Source organism: Falco peregrinus, chromosome 14, assembly GCF_023634155.1.
Source record: "Falco peregrinus isolate bFalPer1 chromosome 14, bFalPer1.pri, whole genome shotgun sequence".
NCBI classification, from domain to species: domain Eukaryota; kingdom Metazoa; phylum Chordata; class Aves; order Falconiformes; family Falconidae; genus Falco; species Falco peregrinus.
The window spans coordinates 3,785,191-3,797,808 of record NC_073734.1 but is presented as its reverse complement, the minus strand read 5'-3'; the positions used below and the strand labels follow the sequence as shown (position 1 = coordinate 3,797,808).

The following is a 12,618-nucleotide window of genomic DNA, read 5'->3' as shown; positions in this document are numbered from 1 at the left end:
GGCCGGGGGCGCACCGGGGCCGGCGGGCGTGTGCGGTACCGGAGCCAGAGGCAGCGGGGCTGGGAGAGGCCGAGTCGTCACTCGGGAGCGGCGGGCCGGGGTCTGCCCGCCGGGGCCGGGGCTCCGCAGGGCGGGAAGGAAGCACCGGGGCAGACCCTGAGCTGAGCCCCCCCGGCCCCCTGTGTGCGGGCGGGCCCCGGTGCCGCCCTGCAGGCCGCTGCGGGGCGCGTCGCGTTATGTGACGTCATCGGCGTGCGGCGCGGCAGCCAGAGCGGCACCGGGAGCCGCCGGGTCCACCTCCCGGTGCCCTCTGCCCCACCCCCCTTTGCGGCGACGGAGACGGGCAGAGGCACGGCGGTAGTGGTCGGTCGGTTTTACCGGAACACAGCGCTGCTACATGAGGCCCAGGCGGGCACCGGCCCCGCGCTGCGCCGGCTCCCCGCGGCGGGGACGCCGCTTGCCCCTTCCCTGCCACCCGGAGAACAGCGGGCACGCCGGGTTACCGGCTGTACCCGGCCCCGGGCCACCCCCGCCGGCTGGCGGCCGCCTCTGCCCGGGGCCGGGCCGCGGTGCCCCGCCACGCCAGTCCTGTGCCCCGCCCCTGCAGGCAGGGCGGCGGGGACGGGCCCCAGCCGCGCTCGGGGCGGAGCCACCGGCCCCGGTGTGTCCCCGGCGTCCGTGCCCCGGTGTGTCCCCGGCGTCCGTGCCCCGGTGTGTCCCCGGCGTCCGTGCCCCGGTGCCGGGGCAGCCCTTAGGGCTCCCGCGGCCGCTCGGCAGGCAGGCAGGCGTCCGGGGGTCCTGGTGGCAGCTCCGGGTCACTGAGGTGCTTCTTCTCCCGGCCCTGCTCCCGGGCGCGGGTCCAGGAGGGCGAGCGCAGGTACCCGGCCCGCGGCACGGCCTGCAGCTGCAGCCCTGCAGGGACAGACGGCTCAGGGATGGACGGATGGACGGGCCGGGACGGACAGGCTGCGGCTGGCCCCACTCGCTCACCACCGGGCAGTTCTCCGGCCACGTTCTCCTCGTCTGAGTCGGCGAAGACCTCAGCCAGCTCTTGGTCCGAGACGTCGGTCAGCTCCGTCAGGTCCAGCAGGTCGAAGTGCACCTCCAGCGAGGAGACGCTGCTCAGGGGCTCTGCGGGCAGCCGGCCACGCTCGGGCACCCGGCCACTGCCCGATGGGGCACCCTGGGGACGGGCTGAGGGGCTGATGCTTGGGGACCCAGGCAGCCGGTGGGGGAAAGAGGGGCTTGGCAGGGGTAATGGCTGGCAGGGGAGCTCAGGGACAGGCAGGGGATGCTGGGGACAGGCAGGGACCCCAGGGACAAGCAGGGGATGCTCAGGGCAGGCAGGGGACCCTTAGGACAGGCAGGGGATTCTAAGGACAGGTAGGGGACCGCAGAGGCCCCAGGGACAGGCAGGGGATGCCCACACAGGGCCACACTCACGTCTGCGCTCAGTGACCTGCAGCAGGCTGGTGCTGGGGATGGGGATGCCACCCTGCTCCTCTGCAGGGGCTCCGGGGGTCTCTGGTGCTGGCCCGTGAGTGGGGGTCCCCACCGGGTGCTCTGTGGCCAGGGTCTCCTTGCCAAGCTCTGCCATACCCACATTTGCCATGTCAGTGATGGCACTCCCTCCTGGAGCCCTGCCAGCCCCTCATGGGGTGTCCTGGCAGGGGGGGGCAGGGTCAGTGGGACCCCCAGAAGGGCCCAGGGGGATGGGTAGAGCTGCCCGGGGCCCCATGCTGGCAGCTGGCATCCTGCGACCCTGCCCCGCACAGGCCTTTTGTGTCGGTGAGACAAAAGCATGGCCTGTGCCGGAGCCCAGACAAGGGACTGTTTGTCTCCCCACAAGAGCCAGCGGGGCCAAGGCAGCCGTGGTGGTGGCACAGCCGTGCCTGGGCACCCCTCAGGGGCAAGCGGGTGCTGAGGGTGAGCAGGGTGTGCCTGCAGCAGCACCTGGTCCCCGGCCCACCCGAGGCTGGTGCTGAAGCAGGATCGACCCAGCTGTGCCCCAGCACCACGGGCCACGCCATCACCGTGCTGCAGCGTGAGATGGTACCGGGATGGGCTCAGCGTGGGCTGGGCATCTCCTTCCCCGTGGTGCCGGTGGGGCAGAGGACAGAAATTCCCCCGACCCGAAGGAGCTGGGATAGGGAAAGGGGCATTACAGGGAACAGTTTAGTTCCTCCTCCTGGCACACGGAGCTGCAGGGACACCCACACCCTGGCCCAGCACCAGCTTTGCTGCCTCCTGGCCCCGCAAGGTGGGACCAGGCACCCCATGCTGCTGGCACCTTCCCTGCGGCTGGGAAATGGGGTTCCCACCCGCTGTGCTGCTGGGAAGAGCTCCCCGGGGTTTGGGGGGAGGGCACACGGGGGCTGCCCGCTCCTGCTGTCCCACCCCACACATTGCCACTGCGCTCGGCTCCAGTGGAGCCGGTGACGTGGTGGTGTCACTACCCAAAGTGTGTCCTCCCCTGCCCACCAGCAGCCTCCTGGCCCCCCTCTGCCCCCGAGCCCCCACGCACCAGGGTGCTGGTCCCTGCCGCAGAAATCCCCTCTGGCCTCGGCCTGCATGGTCACACCGCGACGCCAGCCACGCCGCCAGCCACACTGCCCCGCTCCGGCCTGGGCTCACCGGCTGCCTGGCGGGGAGCGGGACCAGCATCAGGGCTCCCTCCCGCACGCCGCTCTGCTGACTCATGTCAAACCGCAGAGCCAGGCAGCAACCGGCCCCGGCCACCCCACCACCACCGGCCACACTCCTGCCGCTGCCTGGCCCAGTGGCACTGTCCCCCCGAAGCGGTGGCCCAGGAGGGCACTGCCAGGGCTGACATCGTGACAGGGGTCATGGCACAGCTGTGTGCGGGCACACACAGGAGGGATGGGTGTGCGTGGGAGCCCTGGCACCACCTGTGTCACCAGGCAGGACCCCACTGCAGCCCGCTGCTGCAGCCCCCCGCTGCAGTCCCCTCCCAGTAGCAGGGCCCCCCCAGCTCCACTGGGACAGCCACCACCCCATCCCTGAGTGCCCCAGCCTGCCGCACTGCTTCACTAGCACTGGCACACCTGCACGGGGGGGGGTCTGCCCCGGCACCCCCCTGCCTCTGCCTGCCCCACCAGCGGCACCCCGTACCCTGGGCTGGCTCCCCACTGCACTCCCACATCCGCCGCCGCCCCTCCCTCCCCAATACCCTTTGCAGCCCCAGCTGCATCCCCCCATTACACCCCCCCATTGCACACACCGTGTCGCATTCCCCCGGTTGCACCCCCCGGTTGCACACACCCCTCCGGTTGCACCCCGCTGTTGCACACACCCCCATTGCACTCCCCGGTTGCACACGCCCCAGCTGCACACCCTGGTTGCAGCCCCCGTTGAACTCCCCTATTCCACACACCCCCGGTAGCAGCCCCCAGTTGCACACATCCCCGACTGCACCCCCTGGTTGCACCTCCCCATTGGACACACACCCCCCGGTTGCACCCCCCCTCTGCACACACACACGGTTGCACACACCCCCATTGCGCACACACCCCCATTGCACGCACACCCCATCGCACCCCCCCGCCCTACATCCCGCTGTGCCCCCGGCCCCTCCGCGCCCCACGGGGTCCGGCCCGGTTCCGCACGCTGCGGGCTCCCGCCCGGTCCGGGACCACAGTGCTGGGCGCTCCGGTCCTGCCCCCTCGGCCCCCCCGCCCTCGGCCCGGCCCCCCCTCCCCGCCCTCACCTGCGGTGCCGGCCGCTCCCGGAGCCTCCATGGGCCGGGGCCGGGGCCGGTGCTGGGCGGGGCGGGCCCGGTGCCAGCCCGCAGCCCGCACGGTCCTGCCCGCCGCGGCGGGGGCGGGGCTGGAGGCGGGGCGGGGGGGGGCACAGGACCACCCTGCCCTGGGGGACCAGCGGCACCGCGGGTCCGGCAAGGGGGGGGGACACGGGGGGTGGCTGGCCGGGGGCGGGGACAGAGCTGCCCTGAGGTGGGGCACCACGCAGAACCGGGAGTGCGCCGGGGGCCCGGGCGTGCGGCGGGGTCTGGGCCGCGGAGGGGGGGCCGGGGCACTGGGGGACCGCAGCTGAGGGGCCAGGGGCCGGGGCGCGGCGGGCGGGCAGCCCGGGGTGCGGAGCGGCGGGGCCGGGCACGGCGGGGCTCCGGCTGCCCCCCCGCCCCGGGCCGGAGCAGGCCCCGCCGCCGTTGCTAAGGCGGGGCTCCGCGTTGCTAGGGGGCGTGGTCTACCCCTGCTCGCCTCTCGCGAGATTTACCCGCCCGTTGCCTGGAGACCGCGGCGTCAGCGGCAGCCGCCATGGTGAGAGCGGGGTCGGGCCGGGAGCGAGGGAAAAGGGAGACCGGGGGAGCCTGCCCCTGCCCCTGCCCGGGGCCGGGAGGGCAGGCAGAGGGGCCTGGCCCCTCATGGGGAGGGAGCCCGGAGGGCTGGAAGGGGGGGCAGTTTGGCCTGCCTCGCTCTTGGGGAGGGAGCCCCCAGGGCTGGGGGTGCCCAGCCCGTGCTTGAGGAAGGGAGGGAGCCCCTTGGCACCATGCACAGCACTGCGGTGACACTCGTGAGGCATCTGTTTGGGTAGGTGTGCCTAGGGGTTCACTGCAGGGCTGAGCTGGCAGCGGCAGAGCATGAGCTACCGGTGTCCTGGGGGGTCTCGGAGGCTCCTCTCCAGGGACCGTCACTCTTCTTATCCTGCCTCTGCCATGAGAGCAGGTATGCTTTGTGGCCTGGGGTGGTGCAGGGGCGCTGAGCAGCACAGCTTCCTACTGGCACCAGAGCCACATGCACGCACCATGTGCATTTTGCTTTCTTTCCTTAGGCACCTAAAAAGAAGGCAGACAAGAAGGCAGACAAGAAGGCAGACAAGAAGGCAGACAAGAAGGCAGACAAGAAGGCAGACAAGAAGGCAGACAACAAAGCGAAAGGGAGCAAAGCTCCAGCAGTGGTGGATGGCTTGTCCCCAGTGGAGATGAGCAAGGAGCAGGTGAGAGATCCCCCATCTCCCAGCCCACCCCCGGGTATGAGGGTGTTGCTGCTTGCAAGAACAGCGCTCGGGACCCCTGCTCGATGCCTGGCTCTGGTGACAACAGGTGGAAGAGGGTGACAAAGACAAGCAGTCAGGGTTCAGTTTGCTGCCTGACACCTGTCTGGGCTGTGTGTGGGGCTTCTCGCTGTCCCTGGAAGGAGCAGCCATCTCATCCTACCCTCCCTTGCGCTGGTCCGGGGCACACTGCTCTGCAGCCTTGTGCCCTCACTGCTTTCTCCCTGACTCCATAACCCCAGCACCCAGCTCAGCCAGGTGATGGGCTTAGCCTGGAGTTCTGTGATTACAGCCTGTTGTGCTCTCAGTGACATTGCTGCTGAGGCAGGAGGCTCCCATAGGCTTGGGGAGGGCAGGCAGAGGTGGAAGGTGCAGCTGCTGCCCCTTGGTTGCTCCAAATCCGGCTTGTTTTGCTGGTTGTCCTACAAACAGAGGAGGACATGGCTGTGGCCTGGGGACCTTGCTCCTGGGATAAGATCTTGCACATCTCAGTGCAAGCAGTGTGCCCAGGTGGCCAAGAAGGCCAGTAGCACACTGGCCAGTACCAGAAATAGTGTGACCAGCAGGACTAGGGCAGCGGTTGTCCCCCTGTGCTTGGCACTAGTGAGGCTTTCCCTCCGATCCTGTGTTCAGTTTTGGTTCCCTCACTGCAAGGGGGACATAAAAGTACTGACATGCATCCAGAGAAGGGCAACGAAGCTGATCAGGGGTCTGGAGCGCAAGTCCTCTGAGAAGCCGCTGAGGGAACTGGCGTTGTTTAGCCTGGAGAAGAGGAGACTGAGGGGAGATCTTATCACTGTCTACAACTCAACTACCTGAAAGGAAGTTGCCCCACCTTGGTCTCTTCTCCCAAGTGACAAGCAACAGGACAAGAGGAAACAGCCTCAAGTTGCGCCAGGGCAGGTTTAGATTGAATATTAGGGAAAGTTTCTTCACCAAAAGGGTTGTCCAGCACTAGAACAGGCTGCCCAGGCAAATGGTGGAGTCATTTTAAATGAGGGATTTAAAAGGTGTGTAGATGTGGTGCTTAGGGACATAGTTTAGTGGTGGGCTTGGTGGCATTATGTTAATGGTTGGACTCTATGATCTTAAAGGTCTTTTCCAACTTAAATGATTCTATGGTGCAGTAGTATTTAGGCACCTGAGAATGGTGTTAGCAGACACTGCGAGACGGAATATGAGAGCCCAGGCTACTTACAGTAGGATAAAGTTTTGTTACTCCTTTTCTAGAGGCTGATGGGTTCTGTCAGGCCCAGGGTGTTAGGGCTCCTCCCCTTCTCTCCTGCGCTTCTCTATCCCAGTAACAGCCACTGTGTCCTGCCAAGTTTGTGACATGGCTTGCCACGGGTGTCTTGCAAAAGCAGCTGTCCAAGGCCTCCTTGTCCCTTTCCCTCCTTTTCTCTTGGCTTTGCAGCTGCAGAAGCATGTTGTACGCCTCCGGGAGGAGCTGGACCGGGAACGGGAAGAGCGCAACTATTACCAGCTAGAGCGTGACAAGATTCACACCTTCTGGGAGATCACCCGCCAGCAGCTGGAGGAGAAGCGAGCAGAGCTGCGGAACAAGGACCGGGAAATGGAGGAGGCAGAGGAGCGGCATCAAGTGGAGATCAAGGTGGGAGGGGAGAAAGCTCGGAGGTGTTGTGAGTGCCCCAAGCTCCTGGTGAGCCTCAGGCAGCTCTAAAGAGGAGAGGGAAAGAGGAGGAGGAGCTGGGTGGGATGCAAGCCAGGAGCATCTGGGCCAATATTCCAGCTCCGGGTGTCTCCTGCTGAAGCCCCTCACCTGATCCATGGCTCGTCTTTAGGTTTACAAGCAGAAGGTGAAGCACTTGTTGTACGAACACCAGGAAAACCTCACCGAGGTGAAGGTGGAGCGCACTCTGTCCATGAAGCAGGCCCAGAATGATCACTGGGCCCAGGAAATAGAGCTGCGGAAAGACATGGGCTCCTTGAGAGTGGAGCTGAAGGAGCAGGAGCTGGCACATGAGGTGGTGGTGAAAAACCTGTGTCTGGTACGTCCTGGGCTGGGCCAGAGCTGTGTGAGGTACCTCTGCCATAGAGGGAGGTGGTGGGGCCTCAGGCTGAGCCCCTGCAGCCCCAGCTTGTGAGCATGAGCCTGCCTCCCTGGCTCTCTCCGTGGGGTGGGGTTCCCTGCAAGCACTGGTAACCGATGCACTAGAAAGTCAGTGCAGGAATGGGGAGAAAGCATTCCTGGGCAGCTCCTGTGAAACTCCTCTCCTGCAGCAGGGAGCTGTGAGAGTAACTGGAGAACCTACAAGCTGCCTTTTGCTTGGATAATGTGGGAATGGTGGCATGGCAGGAGACTTTCCCAGGAAGCAGGAGAGAATCCCTTGGGATGTGGCTGACTCAGGATTTGGTTGTCTGCCTCTTATGCATGGTTTCTCCCTAACAGAAACAAAAGGAGGAGATCACCCGGCTGTGCAACGTCTTTGAGGGACAAGTGAAAGGTCAGGATGTGCATATAGGCTCTTCGTGAGCTCCCTTTGTCAGTGTGCAGGGGAAGGCTCCCCTGAGCTCTGCTGCGCTGCTGGTCTCCCTAGCAGAGCCTTAAGAAAGGAGGATGGTTTTTCCCTAGTTCTGGCTGTTTTTTCCCCCAGTTCTGGCCAGTTTTACCCCAATTCTTGCTCCTCTGTGCTCTGGGGCTGCTGGACCCCAGCATCGTGTGAATGGAACGAGGGCATGTGCCCGTGGTGCGGGCTGAGGGGTGCAGGCAGGGTGCCTGTCACTGCTGCCACACTGTACCACTGCAGGCAGCTGCCTGGTAGTACTTCTCCAGCCTGTGGAGTGGGGTGGCTGGAGGAGCCCTTGCAGAGTCCTCGCTCTGACGTCCTCCTTGGAGGACGTTTCAGGTTCGCATGGACTGACTTGGAGCTTTTCCATGCCCTCTTTCCAAGGATGCTATTTCTGGGCTCTGCTCACCATGGTCCCAGCATAACTGTTCCACACGCTGGTGGCAGCTGCGGTGACGCTGCTAATCAGCATCTTGTCCTCAAGTAATGCCACAGTGGCATGCACCAGGCTGGTGCTGGCTAACAGACCTGGAGTGCATCACGTGGGGTCTCCAGGAGGTCCTCACTCAGCCCCCTGTGCGCTCCCCTAGAGATTGAGGCCAAGTACACCAAGAAGATGCAAATGCTGCGGGATGAGCTTGAATTGCGGAGGAAGACTGAGATCCACAACGTGGAGGAGAGGAAGAACAACCACATCAGCGAGCTGATGAGGAACCATGAGAAAGCCTTCAGTGACATCAAGAACTACTACAGTGATACCACCACCAAAAACCTGGCCTTCATCAGCTTGCTGAAGGTACTGCCTGCCCCTCTGCTGCGGCCTGCGTGGCCTGCAACATGTCACCCTTCCACCACGGGACTGTGCCTCTGAGGATTTCACCCAGATCTGGCCAGTTCCCAGTGGTGATGTAGGTGCAGCCGGTCTCTTAAGGGTTTTACACTCTTACATGAGTGTAGTTCTAGAGCACAGGGAGATGGGTCTTGCTGGGCCAGCAGCGGGAGGGTATCCTGACAGTGTGGGAAGCTCTGAGAGGCAGGGCAGCCCCCAGGAGTTGGCACTCGTGTTCCCAAGAACAGGAGCAGATGGAGGAGGTGAAGAAGAGAGAGAATCACTTGGAAAAGGAGAATACAAACATGCTGCTCCAGAACAACAAGCAGAAGGAGTCCCTACGGCAGGTCCAGGAACAGGTGTCTGAGCTGCAGAAGAAGTTGACCCACTATGACAAGGACAAGGCAGCCCTGATGGTGAGTGGCCAGCCTTGTCCTGGCTCTTCCCTGGAGGGAGTCGCTCAGCAGTGACCTCTGCCGCTTGGCTTGGCCAGATGCCTGAGCAAAGTCCTTCAAGTCCCTCTCCACCCAGCTCGGTGTCTGTAAGATCTCAGGTGGGACTCCCGGGACTCTGGCAGCGAGAAACTGGAGTAGCCCCTGCTGCACAGAGGGGAGTTGGTGTTGGGTGGTGCTTGTTTTTTCTTACCCACATCTCTGCTGATCACTCTCCTCCCTTGCCAAAACGCTTCCCCCACACCTCCCAGAGAAACCCGTGCTCTTTAACTGTCCCTTCCCATTTGCAGAACACAAAAGCCCTTCTGAAAGTCACCCAGAAGGAACTGAAGGATCTTCGGTGGGAACACGAAGTACTGGAGCAGAGGTTTGTTAAGGTGAGAGCTGCAGGTGGGGCTGGGCATCCCACTTCCCTCTCCAAACTCTGTCCCCTCCACAGAGGACTGGATGTGAGGGCTTAGCAGAGAGTCTGCGCTTAGCTGAGGGCTTTCTGAAGCTCTAAATCCAGAGCTGCGCGGTAACTGCTGCTTCCAACAAAGCTTCTCACAGCTTTGGCGTCTCCCACGGTCAGCAGACAGGCCTGGCCTTGTACTTTGCTAAGCAGTCATGCACGCTCTGGCAGTTCCCTCCCGGCCTGCGAGGGACTGGCCGCAGCAGCAGCTTGGGGGCAGAGCCACGGGGAGAGATTGTCACAGGCCACCCCCAACCCTCCCTCCACCAGCCTCAGCTCGCTCCCTCCTTCTGCCAGTGTTGAGGGGTCGCTCCCCCCAGCTTGTTGTGCCGGGGCAGCTCCAGATATGTCCTGTAGACTGAGTTGTCCCAGACTCAGCCTTTTCCCCCCTGCGCCCCCCCGGCTAACCCAGATAAGTCTGCTGAGGCAGAAGGGAGCTCATTTGCAATTCGTAGAAATCCCCAGGAATATGAACATTGATCTGAGGCCTCGTTAACAATCCATCATTAAGGCAGCAACATATTCAGTGCATTCAGAAATAGGCTTTGGAGGAGAGATCGTGTCCTAATTAGGACACATTAACTAGCTGTGAGCCAGGGATTCCTGCCAGCTGCGAGGAGGAGAGACCCCCGTGTGCTGCAGGGCCCTCTCTGTGGTCTGAAATAGTGCCCAGCGGGACCCCTGGCCCGTCCTGTTGGCTGCTGGGGTCATCCCATGTCCAGCAGGGAGGAGGAAGCAGAAGTGCAGGTGCTGAGGGGGTGCCAGCCATGCAAGGAAGCTGTGCTGCCACACCTGCCTGCCCTGCAGGCCGCAGGCGCTGCAGGCAGCGGCTGGGCGCTGGCTGGAGCAGGCAGGGCCGAGCTGCCGGACCAGTTTGATGCTAGCCCTGGGTGGCCGCCAGCCCGGGGGTCCTGGGGGTGGTGTGAAGACATGCTGTCTTTGGGAGCAGGTGCAGGCGGAGCGAGATGAGCTCTACCAGAAGTTCACCAAAGCCATTAACGAAGTGCAGCAGAAAACAGGGTTCAAGAACCTGCTCCTGGAGCGCAAGCTGAAAGGACTCCTCAGCGTCCTGGAGAAAAAGGAGGTGGAGCTCAGCGAGGTCCTTGCAGCCTCCAGCCTCGACCCAAGCGCAATCTCCTTGGTCTCGCACAAGCTGGAGGTACCATGTGCCACTGTGGGGCTGAGTGGAGGCTGGCCTTGGGGGGCAGGGGCTGCTCAGGGCTGGTCACAGACCTTGGGGCGTGCCAGTCCCCGTCCTACATAGCTGTGGCTGCCACATCACTCATTCCTGGTGCTCCTGGGGCCATGTGCAGTGCTGCAGGGCACTCCGGCTCTCCCTTGAGAGCAGAGTGTGTGGGTGTTGGGGTTTGGCACTGATCTGTCCCTCAGGTGGGGCCTGTTTCGAGGAGAATGGCCCCAGGCCGAGCAGCACTCCCTGGCACTCTGGTGCGGAGCAGCCAGCTGTGAGCAGGGGTCCGTCAGCAACACGGGGTGCTCTGTGCAGGGGCAGCCATAGCTGGTGAGCCTCCCCTGGCCTCCCTGCCTGCAGGGAAGGCGTACCCGGGTTCCCAGGGGCTCAGCAGCATCTGCCTTGCGCTAAAAATACATACGCAGAAAGCCTCGGTGCAGAGACCCACATTCCTGGAGCCTGCCGCAGCCGTAACCGGAGAAGCAGCACTTGCTTGGGCTTGGGTTGAGACAGGGGATGTGGGTTCTGTGCTTGGCTTGGCCACCACCCTGGTGCCATCCCGCACCAGCCTGTCCCCGTCCAGGTCCCCTCCGTGGCAGGTGGCACGAAGCTTGTGGGCACCCTCTTGCCGGGGTGCCCTGGGGGTGCATGCAGCAGTGGCCAGGCTTGGGGCCTGTAGGAGAGGGCAGCGGATGTGGCACTTCTCTAGCAGGTGTCACAGCAGCAGGAAGGAAAACACATTCCTGGGAAGGCGTCACGGTGTCCAACTCTCCTGCAGCTGCTGGGGTCCAGGAATTCCTCTGCGCAGCTGCCTCCAGCGTCTTTGTGGGCAGCCTCTCTGTAATTCCCCTGGTGCCACAACGGCAAGGCGGTGCTGCTGGAGCAGGTGCTGCCATCGCCTCCCCTGCTGTGCAGCGGGGCAGGCGATGATGGCAGGGCTGTGCCGGCGCTTGTAGCGTTGGTCAGGGAGATCCCTTGCCTCTGCCTGGGGCTGGCCGTCCCTGGCAGTGTTAGCTCGAAGGGGGCAGGGTGGTGGCTGCCTGCCAGGCTGTGCTGCGAGCTGCTCCGCATGAGCTGGGCCCTGGTGCCAGCCCGGCAGCCACACAGCAGCTCCTCCGTGCACCCTGCCACGCTGCTCCCGCCTGTGCCACGGCCACCATGCTGCCGAAGCTGAGCAGCCGCTGCCTAATGCACCGTCTCCCTTTGCAGGACATGCTCAATTCCAAGAACTCCACCATCAAGGACCTGCAGTTCCAGCTGGCCCGAGCCTGTAAGGTGAGGGAAGGGGCTGGGGGGCGATGGCTGTGGCTTAGGGGGGTGGAAATGGGACCTGCTGCCCCAGGCCATGCACAGAGTGGAGGGAAGGGGACTCGAGCAGCCCAGCTGAGCTGCTTCGTGCCCTGGGCCAGGCAGGCCCCAGCCAGGCCAGTGTCCCCTGCAAAGGCAGGCACATTGGGTGTTCCCCACCCGCCCCGGTGAAGGGGCTGCAGGGAGCCCCTGCCCAGGCGTGGAGGGGCTGGGTTGGAGCTGGGCTTCGGGCTGACTGGGGAGCACTTCTCTTGCAGGCACACAATGACATGCTGCAGACGTTTGAGGCAAAGCTGACAGCCTTTGGCATCCCCCTGGACAACCTGGGCTTCAAGCCCCTGGTGAGCCCCGTGGCGGGGCAGGTGCTGGGGCAGGGCCCTGCAGGACTCGTTGCTGTGCCCACCTGACCCCAGCCCCCACCGAGGGACCACTGTGCCATGCAGGGAGCGGGGCCGTGCCCCCTCGTGCTCTGACAGACCCCAGCGAGCCTTCTGCAGGACCCAGAGGACCCTCTCTCCCCTCCCCAAGGGGGGTGTTTCCACCAGAGCAGCCCCCTGCTCCTGCTGCGGGAGATGCCAGCTGCAGGCAGCCGCCAGCCGGGGTGGCTCTGACCAAGTGATGCCCGCATGGCCCAGGATCACGGCACAGCTGGGGGGCTCCTGGCATCCCACACACCAGACTGGGTGGAGCAGGGGGCCCATGTAGGGCCCCCCCAGGCTCCTGAACTGGCCTCCCTGGCTGTGCTGCCCCTCGGTCTCCCCTCCTCTCCCCGCCCCCTCTGAGAAGCCATTTGTGTACTGCCTCCGGGAAGGTGATTTTTTTTCTTTTAA

At 64.1% G+C, this 12,618-nt stretch overlaps 2 protein-coding genes across 8 annotated transcripts; one reads left to right on the top strand and one right to left on the bottom strand.

Annotated features, from left to right (window-relative positions):
- Window positions 1-299: 299 nt before the first annotated feature.
- On the bottom strand, window positions 300-3,893 carry DBNDD1 (dysbindin domain containing 1). 4 transcript variants are annotated; one of them, XM_055818893.1, is made up of 5 exons: window positions 3,728-3,849; window positions 2,525-2,641; window positions 1,444-1,590; window positions 991-1,131; window positions 330-912 (listed from the first exon to the last, which is right to left on the bottom strand). In XM_055818893.1, the coding sequence occupies exons 2-5, from the start codon at window positions 2,571-2,573 to the stop codon at window positions 752-754; spliced, it is 498 nt and encodes a 165-aa protein (XP_055674868.1). In that variant the 5' UTR covers window positions 2,574-2,641; window positions 3,728-3,849; the 3' UTR covers window positions 330-751. The 4 variants fall into 4 exon arrangements, with proteins under 4 accessions (XP_055674867.1, XP_055674866.1, XP_055674865.1 ...); XM_055818891.1 differs by having other exon boundaries at window positions 321-1,131; window positions 2,525-2,637; window positions 3,728-3,840; XM_055818890.1 differs by having other exon boundaries at window positions 323-1,131; window positions 3,728-3,852.
- A 243-nt stretch (window positions 3,894-4,136) lies between these two features.
- On the top strand, window positions 4,137-12,615 carry GAS8 (growth arrest specific 8). 4 transcript variants are annotated; one of them, XM_055818886.1, is made up of 12 exons: window positions 4,137-4,298; window positions 4,573-4,703; window positions 4,810-4,974; window positions 6,446-6,643; window positions 6,834-7,040; window positions 7,442-7,496; window positions 8,150-8,355; window positions 8,637-8,804; window positions 9,131-9,217; window positions 10,241-10,450; window positions 11,690-11,755; window positions 12,046-12,615. In XM_055818886.1, the coding sequence occupies exons 3-12, from the start codon at window positions 4,960-4,962 to the stop codon at window positions 12,193-12,195; spliced, it is 1,362 nt and encodes a 453-aa protein (XP_055674861.1). In that variant the 5' UTR covers window positions 4,137-4,298; window positions 4,573-4,703; window positions 4,810-4,959; the 3' UTR covers window positions 12,196-12,615. The 4 variants fall into 4 exon arrangements, with proteins under 4 accessions (XP_055674861.1, XP_055674859.1, XP_027639728.1 ...); XM_055818884.1 differs by lacking the exon at window positions 4,573-4,703 and having other exon boundaries at window positions 4,158-4,298; XM_027783927.2 differs by lacking the exon at window positions 4,137-4,298 and having other exon boundaries at window positions 4,439-4,703.
- Window positions 12,616-12,618: the final 3 nt, after the last annotated feature.